Genomic DNA, 14,084 nt, shown 5'->3' with positions numbered 1-14,084 from the left:
AAGTCTCTGAAGTTAAGGTGCCTGTTCCAATCAATCTTACACTTCATTTGGCAGCAGTTTTTTTTTTTTCTGGACTTGAGAATGGATTCTGGAATCTCACCCTACAGATCTTTATTGAGTCATCTTAATAACCTGTAAGCCATCTGACCTGCTGCAATAAATCCTTCTTATTCTAGCTGTCTAACGAGGACTCTCTTCTGTGCCTCAGAATACTGGCCAAGAAAATTTACAGAACACATTAAAGAATTAGTTTTTCATTTGTTTAGTATATATTTTTTTAAAGATTTTATTTATTTATTTGACAGAGAGAAATCACAAGTAGATGGAGAGGCAGGCAGAGAGAGAGAGAGAGAGAGAGGGAAGCAGGCTCCCTGCCGAGCAGAGAGCCCGATGTGGGACTCAATCCCAGGACCCTGAGGTCATGACCTGAGCCGAAGGCAGCGGCTTAACCCACTGAGTCACCCAGGCGCCCTGTTTAGTATATTTTTACAGGAAAATTAGTGAATGATCACTGACCCAGATAACAGGCCTCCCTCTGATTTCTCTCCCTCTCACTGCTTTACTTTCTGCTTCCTTCTCTCTGCTCCTTGACTTTTCTTTCTTAGTGACACCTGGAACCATGATATGTCCAGGACTTGACACAGTACAGTAAGGTCACCACAGGTCCTCCCCACGGGGGGCATCTGCCCTTTCACACACAGAACACTCTCCAACTGGAGAGTAATGGAAGGACTTAAAACCTTCAGCGAAGGTTTACCGACTGGCTGGCTCAGTCGGTAGAGCACACAACTCTTGATCTCGGGGCCATGAGTTTGTGCCCCACGCTGGGCATGGGGCCTACTTTTTAAATAAGTAAGTAAAAAAATAAACAAATAAGAAAAACTTTAAAAAGAAAAAAAAAAAAACCCTTCTGCCAAAAAGAAAGAAGTACCAGAGCATCTAAATGGAAGGCTGTGCCCTGAAGAATAAATCGGAGCAAATCAGTGTGAGGACAGGGGACAGTAAAAAAGAGCTCTGATGAGAAGGAAACCCATCTGCTCAAACCCTACGGAAGGATAGCCAGAGCAAGCCTGTGCAAATCAAGAGCCGGGAGGCAGGGCCGTGGGGAAAAAAAGCCCAAAGGAACAGCAATTCTGCGATAGCAAAGATAAGCTGTGGTTCTGGGAAAACCCACATCCTGCCCACAGCCCACCTGAGCTGGGACCCTGCCCCTTCCCCGGCCTGCATGGAGTCTGTCCTCAGAACTAGGAAGCAGGGCAGAGTGTCACAGCTGCCTTGGGGTCACAGCAGGCAGGGGGGCAGGGAGGACACAGAAGGATGCCCAGGGTCCCTGCCCAAGCAGGTGGGTGTGGTGGGTTCCCCTGCACCTGTTAGGAAGGCCACAGCCACAGGGACTGCTGGACTGCAGGGCTGCAGGGCAAGGACCATGAGCCAGCCCGGCCATTGCTGAGAGCCGCTGCTCCCTCCGTGACTCCACCTCTCTGGGCTTACCTGCTTCAGGATGGAGACTCCACACCTACTGCAGGGCTAAAGCCCAGGCCCTGCCGTTGCTGGAGGCAGGGACTGAAGCAAGTCTTCTTGCCTCGCTGGAGTAATGCGGGAATAATCCCAGCAGGTGCTGCCTTGCAGGCAGTGGGAAGACACCGCAGTGCCCGGCACTGAGCTAGCGATCCATGAATGAAGACCACTGTAATCGGTCCCAGGACCACTGAGGTCCTGGGTGATGACCTGCATCCCGCTGTTTGCCACACTAGGCATTTTATGCAGGGGAAACTGAGGTCTTAGAAGACGAAGCCAGAAAAGTCTTGCCCTGGACTTGTTACAACTTCACAGCCCTGGATCTGAGTTTTGCCTCTTGCACCTGCTAGCTGTGTGACCTTGGACTATTGTCTGGACCCCTGCTCCTCCATCAACTGGGGATAAGAATGACAGTTCCTATGTGATGTGATGGTAGTGGAGATTGATTGAAATCATGCAAGGAAAGGCTTCACTGCAAAAATGATGACTCCGTATCATCACCGTGGCCACCAAAGAGGTCCCTTCCCCTCTCCCTCCTGCCAGGAGGCTTGTCCTCCAGAATGGTGGGCAGCTCAGCAGCAGGACAGAAGACATCTTTGTCCCTTTCCCTCTGCATCTTGGGGAGACTGGGCAACACTGGGATGCATGGCCACCATGACAACACAATCGCTTTACTAGTATCTTGGAGACTCTTTTGAGCGAGGGGATGGAGGAAGGACCCTCTCTTCTTTGCCACAAGCAGGTCTAAGACTCTCCTGAGGCTCAGGGGGAGGAGGCTGGAGCCTGGGTCTAGTTCTTTCCATTCTGCTACACTGTCTGGCCCATGAGATGGGCCCCTCAGAGAGAAACGTTCCTGGGCTCTCAAAGGGCGGCCAAGGGTGCCCCGGGGAGGGCCAGAGGCTTGGGCTCTTGCTGGCCCTTCTCCTCATCTGAAATTTGGAACCAGAGAAAAACCCAAAAAGGCAACTCCATGGGGGTTTTTTTGTTCGAGTGATGCTGCCATCACCTGGTCTGTCAGGCAGCAGCCCAGAGCAGCCCCTGTATCACAGGACAGTTCCACAGGGACCAGGCGCCTGGGGTTCATCACCAGCACAGCACAGCGTCAACCAGAAAAAAGAAGAGACTCAGGAGTCCAGTGTCCCCTCCCACACTGAGAGCGATGTCAGGCAGAGTCCAGCATGGCCCATCTCCAGCTGGCCCAAACCTGTCTGTTCCCTGCTCAGGGGAAAAGTGGGACCCATCCTCCAGCACATTTCCTGGGAGGTCCCTTGAGATATTAAATGGTTTACAGAAAGCTGTAGCAAGAAGGGTGTTTTCTGATTATTTGCCTGCAGGATGGGAGTGGATTTCTGCAGAAACAGCCACCTCCCTTCTGAGAACAATGCCTCTGGCCTCTCCATGTGCACCTGAAAATCTGGCTAGGATTGCTAGAGACAAAAGGAAAAATCTGTCTCCCTGTCTTGTTCTCTGGTCTTCCTCTGGTTGGCTCTGGCCTAAACGTGGCCTATTAGAGTGACCAGAGTCTGAGGGCCCCACAGTGCAGCACATCTTGCTTGCCACCTTTGCCTCCCAGCCTTCCCCACTCCACGTGGAGGGGCCAAGCCAGGTCCAGAGACAGAAATAAGTCCAGGATGGAGCTGACACGGCATCCTCTCGGAACCTGGAGAGATGTCAGTAGGTAGGAGGTGACCAAACCTTTACTCAACAAGCACATCTGATGGTGTCCCACCCCAACTTAAAGGACAAAGTTCTAGCTCCTTAGAAAGGCAGGAGGCCAGGCATTCTAGGATCTGATCCTGGCTACTGTCCAGCTCTCCCCCACCGACTCCCCATCTCACATATCACCAATGTCCCCCGAACAAATAAAGAGGTTTCAGAGACCACCTTGGCACCCACTCCCACAAACAGGCCCTTCATAAGCCTAAAACACCTTCTAAGAACACAAAACTCCTCAGAGAAAGGCCAGATAAACAGACTTTCAGATTTGGAAACTGTGGCATGGAGAGAGTAAAGCATTCACTAGGTCAGCGGTTCACAAAGTGTGACTTGGTCCAGAAAGCCCCTAGAGACCCCCAAGATCCTTGGAAGACTTTCCAAGATCCTTGCAAGACTATTTTAATAATCACACTAAGATGTTTTCTGGCCTTTGGGCTCTCACTCTTTCATGAGTGCACAGTGGAATTTTCCAGAAGCTCCACGATAGATAATCGCACCACAGACTGACTACTGACGCTGACGTGGGAATCCAGCTGATTTCTCTTAAGCCAGATAGCAAAGAGATTTACAAAACTATGAAACAATGCCATTCTTCTCTCTACACATTTTTCTGCTTGGAATTTATAGTGGCTTTTATTAAAAAGATGTTAAATATAATGTGTTTATTATTTTTAAAGGAGTTTGCTGTAAATGTCTCCGTTTTAGTATCTAATATAGTATATATCAATAGATAATCCAAACCCATAATCAACAGATAATCTATAGAAAATCTCTTTTGTGTCTTCTATCATTCTTAAGAGTGTCAGGGCATCATCAGACCACGCAGCTCACAGACTCCTGTAGCGGCAGGGCTCAAACCTGATGGCAACCTACATGCCTGTCACCTGTCACCAAACCACAATTTACATGGTTTTCCTCCACGCCCCCACCCTCCCCACCTGTTTCCTCATACCAGGTTAGATAAGCGGAGCATGGGAGACAGAGCTCGAGTTTTAGAAGCGTGGTTGTTCTACAGTCCCAACCCCATCACTTCCAAAATGTGCATCTGTGGGAAAATGATCCTGCCAGTCTGTGCCTGTTTCCTCCCCTGTAAAGAAGGCAGAGTGGAGAAGAGACTGAAAGTTGTCTGGGATCTCTTCCTCCCTTCTTTCTTAGTCACAGCACCTTCAATTTTCAATCATCCCTTGAGCATGTGCCCACTGGGCACGAAGATTCCATCTCTTCACTTCCCCGGCAGCTGTGAGTAGGCGTAACGAAGCTTTGCCCGGTAGGGCATAAGCAGAAGGATAACGGGCTACGTTCTAGGCAATGTCCTCAAAAGGAAAGGGTGCTTCTTTCTTAGCCCCTTCTCTCCCCACTGCCGGAATGCAGCTGTGATGCCTGAGGTGAAAGCCGCCATCTTGAACCATGAAATGGAAGCTCCATGCCAACAACAACAGAAAAACGAGCCCCAAGGACCCTGGGTCCCAACACCAAGGCATCCTGTGCTGGCCCTGGACACCCTACCTGAGCTTCTTTACACCAAGGCTTCTTTACACCAAGAGAGAAATAAACCTCTCTGTTACTTTAGATGTCTCCTCACTCACAGTGGGACCTACTCCTCATGGACACAGACAGCAATACCTACGGAAGCCGGATACTGGAAAGTAAGACTGAACAAGTTTACATGGGAAAGGCAATCGAGGCCCTACCCCTAGTGCCACTAGTCTATTGTCAATAGCAGCCTCACAGCGCGAAAATGGCTCCTCCTCAGCTCTCTGCGGAGCCGTTCTGGCAGAGACACAAGCGATGGTCAGCTCATTTGCTCGCTCCCAGCATGTCCCTGGCTCCAGTGCCTGGCAGCAGCTACCTCTATCTTCCTTCATCTCGTCTGCAGTGCCAGCAGCTGGCGGGAGAGATCCAGCCCCAGCTCCGTCAGCCCATGACTTCACCCTGCCTAGGCGGGTGTGCAGAGCCAACAGCAGCCCAACTTAATCACATTTGCAGCTCATTAAAGAAGTCCAGGCCTCTTCCCTGGGGATGCCGAGCCCCGTCCAAGGGAGCGAGGGAGTGGGAGAGAATAAGCAGCACATCTCCCCAGTGGCAGGCAGGCAGGCAGGCAGGGAAGGAGACCTAAAGTTTAGCTATTGTGTTTGTTCCCAAACAGCTGACCAAGGAGAGGGGAGGGGGCATTCCTAGGACTGAAGTGAACAAAGGAAGGAGAAGCTAATATAGAGAGTGCAAGATTGTTCACCCCAGCCCTGATCTTTCCAGCCCTGGGGTGGGTGCTCTGCGGCTGGCCCTGGAGGAGGTATGGAGGCGCCTGGCGCCTGAACAGGTCCAGAATAGTGGGTTCAAGAATTCACCCCATGGCAGGGCCTAGTTTCTCATTGGTCAGCCAGCAAGGACGGATGGGGGAGGGTTGCTGATTCTATTTATATCTTCTGGCTGGCCTGGGACTCCCACCCACATTCCAAGATCTGGCTCACAAAGCCCCCATGAAACTGGTCGATAGATTTCCACCAAATGGACATTCTTTTGTTTCTTTTGTTGTTTTTTTTTTTGCAAAGTTGGACATTCCTCTCTCTGAGATGACTGGGGTACAGTCCTCATGAGGAATAGGGTAACTGGATATGTCACAGAAGTCCCCATATTCCAAAGGATCCTCCTTACCCTCTTCCCTGGTCTCCTGGAAGGTATCTGAGCCATTGTCAGAGACCAGGGCAGGGCTCAGTGGGCTGGGATGTGGGCCAAGCACCATCCCCAAGTTCCCAGTTTGGGGTCTGTCCAAGCCCGGGGATGGAACCACTCTGCTCATCCTGCTCCCAGTGAGGAAAGATCCTCAGCTCTGTGCTAAGAGCCACACCACCACTCACCATTCTAATGGTAATAAGAATGCCATTCTTATGGCAATCTGTCACCTACAGAACCAAGATGGCATTTATGTTCCCAAAAGCGTTTGTCCCTTGAACAAGATTGTAGATCCAATCCATGCAGATTACCATCACCCAGACCCCATAAAATACCTCAGTAAATATGTACACATGGGCGCCATCAGATTCTTGCTCATTCTTGTCCTCATCAGGGAAAGGAAAAGGAAAAGAAAGCCACTTTTGTTAATTTTGTTAAAGGATTTTGAGATTGTTACATTAGGAAGCCATTTAAACTGAAAACTTGAGGACTAGGACCTTATCTGACCCTCCTCAAGGGTTTGTCAAATAAATACTGCTTGACTAGGGGAACCCTGTGGCAGCCCCTGATTGCTGTTATAAAACTAGACCCCAAAGGCACACTGGTCAAGGTCACCTCCAACCCACCACACGCACACGGGCTCACTGCCATTCTGAATTAAGATTCCTAACATCGATGAAAAAAATTTCTTCTGCTCCAGACACCTGCCTAATTTTGCTGCTGCTGCTTCTGCAGGACAACTGACCCCTGGAGGGCCAAGCAATATATGGTATACTCAGTCTTCCAAGAAAGACTGGTCATCTTGAGGACCAACTCTGGGGAGGTATACAGAGAGAACTCTTAGGGCCTGAAAGCATCCTTACATTCAGGTAGCAGCAGCAAAAGCAAGAGATGGTCTTCCCAGTTTGGGGGAGGTGATCCTAGGGAGGAGGATGGCTACAGCAACTGTGTTTTCCAGTGGAAGCAAGGTCAAAATCACAGCCATCGAGTAGAGTTCTGCAGGGTGTCCAGTGCATGGTGGCAACATGCTGAGGCCTTATCTTTCACACCATAGATACCACACAAGTACACGTACATTCTATGCACATTTCTAATGCTTATTATGGCAATTTCCCATCAGGGAGCGGTGAAGTGCCTTGAGGAAGGGGCCTCTTTGTCTAGTTAGTAAGAATATTGGGTGGACTAGCTGTCGTTGTGAGGACTGAGGACAAAGAAAGGATCCTTTCATAAGGTTCAGCCCTTGCTGACAGTACCCAGACTAACAGAATGTGAATTTTTAAAAAAAGGGGGGAAAGGGGGGCAACCCAAGACTCTTTCTAAAATGTTCATTATGTAGTAGAGTTACCTGCAAATTAACATCAATTATCTGAGCATTTAGAGCTTGGGGCTTTTTATTACTAGGTCTGAACCCTGAGCTCCAGACTCCAGCAGCCCTACCCTCTGTTTCAAAGGCTGAAAAAAACCTGGAAATTTGCATGCAGTCAAACAAGGCATTCTTCAGTCCCAGCAGGGAGACTGGAGGGGGGGGGGGTTGTTGGCATAACAAGGAAACATTCATCCCCTAGGTATAAGTAATATGACCTGGCTCAGAATAAGCTGACTCCTGGCTACCAGCATGGAAAGGAGAGCACCAGAGAAGTGGGAGAATAGATTCTGGCGGCTCTCAAGAAAAGTTCTTAGGTCAAGGTAGCCTTCCCCACAGAACACTCTGCCACAGCAAATGGTCCTTAGAGCCACAATGGCAAGCTCTTGTAAGTGATGCCCATTTACCAGACCTGACTTTTGAACCCGGTGGCCCAGGGGACCAAGCAGATGGAGAACAATTCCAGAGCCCGCAGTAATCACCTCCCAGGAGATGAGTCGTTGCGTTTCCAAGCCAATGAGGGCGCCCGGTCTTGGGTGAACACAACCTGATTGGCGGAGACCAAGCCAGCTCAGTCTTCGCAGGTAAACAACCTGATACTACCTCTGAGCTTAAAGAAGCCTGCGCCTGGGGAGGTGTGGCGTGTCTGGGGGGCTCAGCCCAGCCCTAAGAACTTGGAAACCAGTTTCTCAGGCTGCTCCCAGGACACTGGTTAGTGAGGACTTCAACACACCCAGGAGACAAAGTGAGTAGCAAGCCTGCAGCTGGAGCCTCCAAAAGGCAACCCCGGAGACAAACAAGGCTTCTCATGGATTCGTCCTCCCTCCCCCCCGCCCCCCTTTGTCTCCAGCAGACAGAGTGGCCTAGGATCAGGTTCTCCATATGAAAATCCTGTCTTCACCTCCCACCTCTTAGGGATAGGTGAGAGTATCCCTTTCTATCCCAAGGGTGAGGGAATATTTGTCCAGCGCTTCTTGGCACTGGCCTGTGTTTGCAAAGTGCAGTGAGACAAAGCCCATGCTCTGGAGAAGCGGATTCAGCATTAAAGGTACTTAGGTGACCCACAACCCCACCTCACCACGGAGGCACCCCCTGCCTAATCCCACCGCTGCCTAGAGTAAATATGAAGGGCAGGAGAGGGGGAAGCGCCTGCCAGCCACAAAACAGGAAGCTAGGAAATAAAGACAGAAATGACCAAAATCTCCCTTCCTGCCCCTCAGCGCACCTGATTCCTGGAGGGCCCTCCATCTGAAATTAACTCGGGTTGCCAAGCAGCTCTAGAAGAAAATCTGGCTTCGGTCACATACCCGCCCCTCAGCGTGGATGTGTTTAGACACCTTCTCTCCTTCTAACCTCAGTCTCTGCTCAGCTTCCCCAGAAGGAACTGGGTTATAATTAGGAAGAGGGGAGGTGAAGAGAAAGGAATGAATTTTGGATCTTAGGCGTAAAGCACTATGTGTGCTTGGCCTCTTTCCACACTCGCGGTAGAGCCCCTGCCACCGAGAGCCCAGACAGCAGGAAGATGCTGGGAGTCAAGAAATAACAGTAATTAATAATAACAAGAACAGTGCCTACAGTTGAACTCCACTGCCCTAAACACTCCACACAGATTCTTTCTCTTATTCTTACAGTGACCCTCTGTAGCAGCTGCTCTTCCTATGCCCATTTTATGCATGCAGAAACTGAGGCTTGGACAAGGCAAGGGTCTTCCTCAGAGTTACAAAGCCAGGAAGTGGCCTGACCCCAAACCCATATCCTTAGCATCATGCAGAGGCCCATGGAGGAGAAAAAAAAAATTGAGGGTCTACCAAGGGCAATCACCAGATATTTCAAAAGTTTTCCTGGAAAGAAGAGTAAACTACCCTCTTCGACACAACAGCACCCTCCTCCCGGGTGTTAGAACTTGGTCGACCTTAGTCGGTTGCCAGGACAGGCGACACAGATGTTTATGGACAAGCTGGAAACCTAGCACCGCTGAAACCTTGGAAACCCAAGAAAAAGAGGCATTCGGATCATGCTTGTTTAGAAATTGGAAATTGTGTTTACAATCTCGGCAGCTGGACTAAATATCAAGCTAGAATATTTTCCTGTGCCTGACAAAGTCCTTGGTTCCAAAGATCAGATTGTTCCACAAAAATGGAAAAGGCTCACTACCTGAGTTACCAGCTAGCAATGAAAGTCTCTTGTGCTCAATAAGGCAGGGGAGTGTGTGTGTGTGTGTGTGTGTGTGTGTGTGTTTCTTTTACTTCTGGAGCAGGAGAGGCTGGAGTTTCTCTACTTCTGGGCAGAGCTGGGTAAATCAGACTTCTGCAAGCTGCAGATGGGACATCGATACCGTGGAGGTAGGCCCAATCTGCAGACATATAACACCACCCACTGAACATTTATTGAGACTTATTGGAAACTGTCTCTCTAGCCCAATCCAGTGAAACATACAGTGTTCTAGAGCTGAAAGGAACCCTAAGAATCCTGGAAGCCATCTCCTCAGGGAAAACTCAAGGACCAGAGGCAGAGATAATGAGGCCAGAGCTGCAGACACCAGGGAGCCAGAGACAGGGAACTCTGACTCTGTAGCCTGTCAGCGGCTGATGCTGGTCAGGTACCTAGCCTCCCAAGGCTTTGCTTTCCTCATTGCTCTGGAGAACTGTGGAGGCCCACCATGGCCCTGGAGGCCTGTCAAGGCTGTGTGCCAGGGGCCGCCCTCTTGCTGGGGGCAGGAGCAGGGTGGTTGCTCCCTGGGTGGGGGCTGGGGGATGGCTCTCTACAGGGGATGTCCAGGGCAGTGTGAATGCCCTTCAAAGCCCAGGACTCATCCCCTCACGGCTAACAGTGCTGGCGGCTAAGGGCTCACAGCTGAGTTGCTGTAGGCATTGCCCTCAGTCCAAGAGAGCTGTCCCGCCTCCCTGCCCCAAAGGAAGCCTATATCCGATGACCAAGTGGTCAGTTCAGGCTTGCCTAGTGGTGGGCATCACCCCCCCCCCCCAGGTTTCAGAGCTCCCTGAAGGATCTGCCTTGTGAGTTCATGGCGATTCGCCCTCCCCACTGCCCAGCGCTGCCTTTTTCACTCCCTTACAGATGCTGCTTCTGAGAAGGTCTCCAGTCACTCTCTGCCCAGGAGACCTGATTCACGCCATCCCCAAGAAATCTTGTCCCCCAGACAGTGAGTGTGTGCACACAGCCTCAGTAGGGCCATCCATGTGCTGACAAGGGCCCAGCTTTACCCAGAGCCATGCTGCTTCTCCTCTCTCAGCCTCAGCAGCCGGACCCCATGGGGAGAGAGGGGTCATCCCTCAAGGGAGGTCTGCCCCCTACGCACGAAACATCACCCTCTTAACACCCCACCCACCATGGCACAAGGCCACCCCTGCAGAAGGTAGAGGCATAGTACCGTCCTGCCACTCTCTCCCACCAGACCCCCTCCTCTCCAAGGGGGAGGGTCTGGTAGTGGGGTCATAAGGGACAACTCTGAAGGGGAAGAAGCTGCCATATGGTTAGAAACAGGGGCTGTGGGGAAAGGGATGGGAGGTGCCACCATCTGTCCCGAGTCTCAGGACAGAGGCACACACAGATGCTTAAGGCCTTGTGACTACAGAGGTACTGCTGGACTAATGTGGCCACAAGCCATGGAATGCCACAGCCACCAGAACATGGAAAAGGAAAGATTTTCCCCTAGAGCCTCCCTAGAGAGAGTGGCCCTCCTGACACATTGATCTTGGCCTTAAATTCAGATTTCTGGCCCCTAGAACTATGAGAGAATATGCTTCTGTTGCTGTAAGCCACTGATTTTGTGACTAATTTGCCACCACAGCCTCAGGAAAATATTATCACATACAGGTTGGACACCTCAGACTCACCTCCCTCCTCTCTGCTCAGCTTCCCTGAATATAAAGTACCCCCCTGCCAGCTCTTATGCTGGTAAGGCCTTGGGGCCTTGCCCTCCTATTCGTACTTTCTAAAAACCACTCGTTGAACACCTAAAAAGGAATTGTTTCCCCGTTGCAGAATTTCAGATGGGCAGCAGGAGATGATGGAGATATTTGGGGACAAGAGAGGGCATTAGAATGTAAAGCAGAAAAGTCTGGTTGTTCACTCTACCAACTCCTTAAACCCATTTTCAGAGGTGCAGGCCCAGAACAGTGTTAGATTCGAGCTAACCAACTCTGGCCACAGTTGGTTTTCAGGAAAAAAGAGGTCCGTGGGAACCCTTCTTTGAAGAGCAAGAGGGAACCACAGAGGTAGGCCCACTCTGTGCCTCAGTGGAAGACCTAAGACCAGAGGACTTTCTGCCTCTTAATCCCAGAAGACCCACTCCATTCAGACCGCCCCCGCTGGGGTGTACCCACCTGCTGCATTTCCTCAGAGGAGACATTGCATGGGCTGCCAGGAGGGGACACCCGTTTGCACCGTTGTTCCCCGCTGCTCAGGGCCCAGGAGTTGGCAAAGTCGTAGGGGTCCGAGGTCAAGGTCCCTGTGGAGAAGGTTTCAGGAACAAAGTCACAATTAAGCCTGAGCCAGGACTACTAAGTGAAAACTCTGGGTTTGTCGTCACCTGAAACAACCTTCCATTGGGTTGGTACATAGGCCCCTGAGGTGGGGAGTACCTTTTGTGCAGCATTCAGCAGGTTACCACAGGGCATAGGGCTCAGAGCTCAGCCCGTGTGTGGAGAGGGGTGGCTGGCTGGATGCGCACAGTGAGGAGGGCAGCGTGAAAGACGATGAGGAGCGTGCGCATCCACGCTGTCTCCCCGTCCCTTGCCTACCTTTCCCCTCTGTGCAGAATGTTCTCCACCCCCTAGTACCTTGGCTGCCTCCACTCATTCTTTGAGATGTAGCTCCAATGCCACTTCCTCCAGGAAGCACTCTGAAGTAGTTCTGTTCCCAGCCCCCTGCCCCAGTCTGTGTTCCCTCAGCACCCCTGCCATCCTTCCATCAAAACTCTCATCGCCCTCTGTGTTAATATTCCCTTTTTTAATATTCATACTCCATTCAACCATGAGCTCCCTAATTCAGGGTACATGCTGTGTCTCTTATCTCTGAATTCTTATCTGGCGCTTTGTAGACACTCAAAATGTTTTTGCAGATTGAAGGTAAGAAAGTGACATGGAACCTGAGCCCCCAGTCACTGCATCCCCCGGGCTCTCACAGAATTGGGGTCTTAGTCTTATACTGATTGTGCCTCCATCATCTCCCACAACAGACAGGGTCTACAGGCTTCCATGGCAAAGGAGAGTCCTAATACCCCTTCTGAGTCTCCACTGCCAAGGGACTAATGGAGCATTGAGGCAACCAGTCCTTTTGCATAACCAGGTCTGGAAGACTGAAGTATGTTTCAAGGTCAAATAATGTACTCGAGAATAGAAAATAAACTATCCTTGGGGAAGGGAAAGCAGGACCATGGCATCTGGCATGTCATCAGCAGGGAAAATGGCACCCTTCAAAGATTCACTTCCTAATTCCTGGAACCTATGAGTATTCTCTTATAGGGCAAAAAGATGTGGTTAAGTTTTTAAGGATCTTAAGAGGAAAAGCTTATCTTGGATTATCTAAGTGGGCCTTAGATCCAATGACACGTATCCTTATCAGAGGGAGGCAGCAGGAGGAGAGACAGAGACACAGAGACGTGATGTAGTCACATGTTAAGGATTGCTTTTGGTAGTTGGGAGAGGCAAGGAACAGGTTCTCCAATAGGGCCTCTGGAGGGGTGCAGCCCTATCAACACCTTGATTTTAGATGCTGGACCTCCTGAACTTGGGAGAGAATAAACTTCTGTTGTTTTAAGCCATGGGAAAAGCCCAAGGGAATTTAAATTTATGGAGTTTCTATTTTGTGCCAGGCATTATGACAAGTGCCTTCTGGGTTCTTTGTCACCATGACACAGAGGCTTGTCCACTTTCCAATATACCATGAGAGCTCCAAAAACTTCAGGTTATACCATCTTCGTATGGAGGTTTTAAAGCAAACATGCTTAAAATTATTACTATAAAGAAGAAATTGAAACCTCATACAAGGAGACAAGACAATAAGAAAAAAACAAGAGAGTTGAAGAAGGACCAAATTTACCTTCTAAAGCTACAAATGTAGTCATGAAATAGAAAGAAAACCCAATTGGTGGGTTAAAAAAATCATTTGGAAATTCAAGTTGAGGGAACTAGTGAACCAGAAGATACATCTAAGTAGTGATGGGCTGATAAGCCAGCTGTCCGGGGAAATGCAAAGTCCTGATTTTTAGGATTTGCTGATTTCCATGCAGCAGATACTCCCACCATGGCCAGTTTCTAACTACCAATCTGGAAGTATTGAATGCAGACCTGGTAAAGACACATGCAAACGGTTCTCACCAGCCAGCATGAGTGCACCACCCAAAAAGCAGCAAAGAGGAATAGAGAGATAGAAAAATGAAAGTAAGGTTTAAAAAAAAAAAAAGGGTGGAATAAAAATATCTGATATATGTCTAACAGACAGAGAGAAAATGACTGAAAATTTTCTAAATCTGATGGAAGATAGGAGTCCTCAGGTTCAGGAATCACAGCCTCAAGCAAGATAATAAAAATAAGACTGGGGCACCTGGGTAGCTCAGTTGGTTAAGCATCTGCCTTTGGCTCAGATCATGATTCCAAAGTCCTGGGATCGAGTCCCACACTGGGCTCATTGCTCAGCAGGGAGCCTGCTTTTCCCTTTAACTTCACTCCTCCCAACATGTGCTCTCTCTCTCTCTCCTTTCTCTCAAATACATAAGATCTATTTTTAAAAAGATAATAAAAATAAAACACACATCTAGATAACATAGTGAAATTTCAGAATTTCAGATGACTTGTGT

The 14,084-nt window shown here is 49.7% G+C and overlaps 1 protein-coding gene across 1 annotated transcript in view; it reads right to left on the bottom strand.

The window, feature by feature from the left end:
- The window catches only part of VWF (von Willebrand factor), a 134,382-nt gene that overhangs the window by 102,868 nt on the left and 17,430 nt on the right, over positions 1–14,084 (bottom strand). The window contains exon 6 of the mRNA XM_082742730.1: positions 11,611–11,735. Coding sequence (XP_082598856.1) covers positions 11,611–11,735 — 125 coding nt within the window. The remainder of the gene's footprint in view (positions 1–11,610; positions 11,736–14,084) is intronic.

The sequence above is a fragment of the Mustela nivalis genome, assembly GCF_964662115.1.
Source record: "Mustela nivalis genome assembly, chromosome: 7".
Taxonomy (NCBI): Eukaryota; Metazoa; Chordata; class Mammalia; order Carnivora; family Mustelidae; genus Mustela; species Mustela nivalis.
This window is presented reverse-complemented; position numbering and strand designations above follow the sequence as displayed.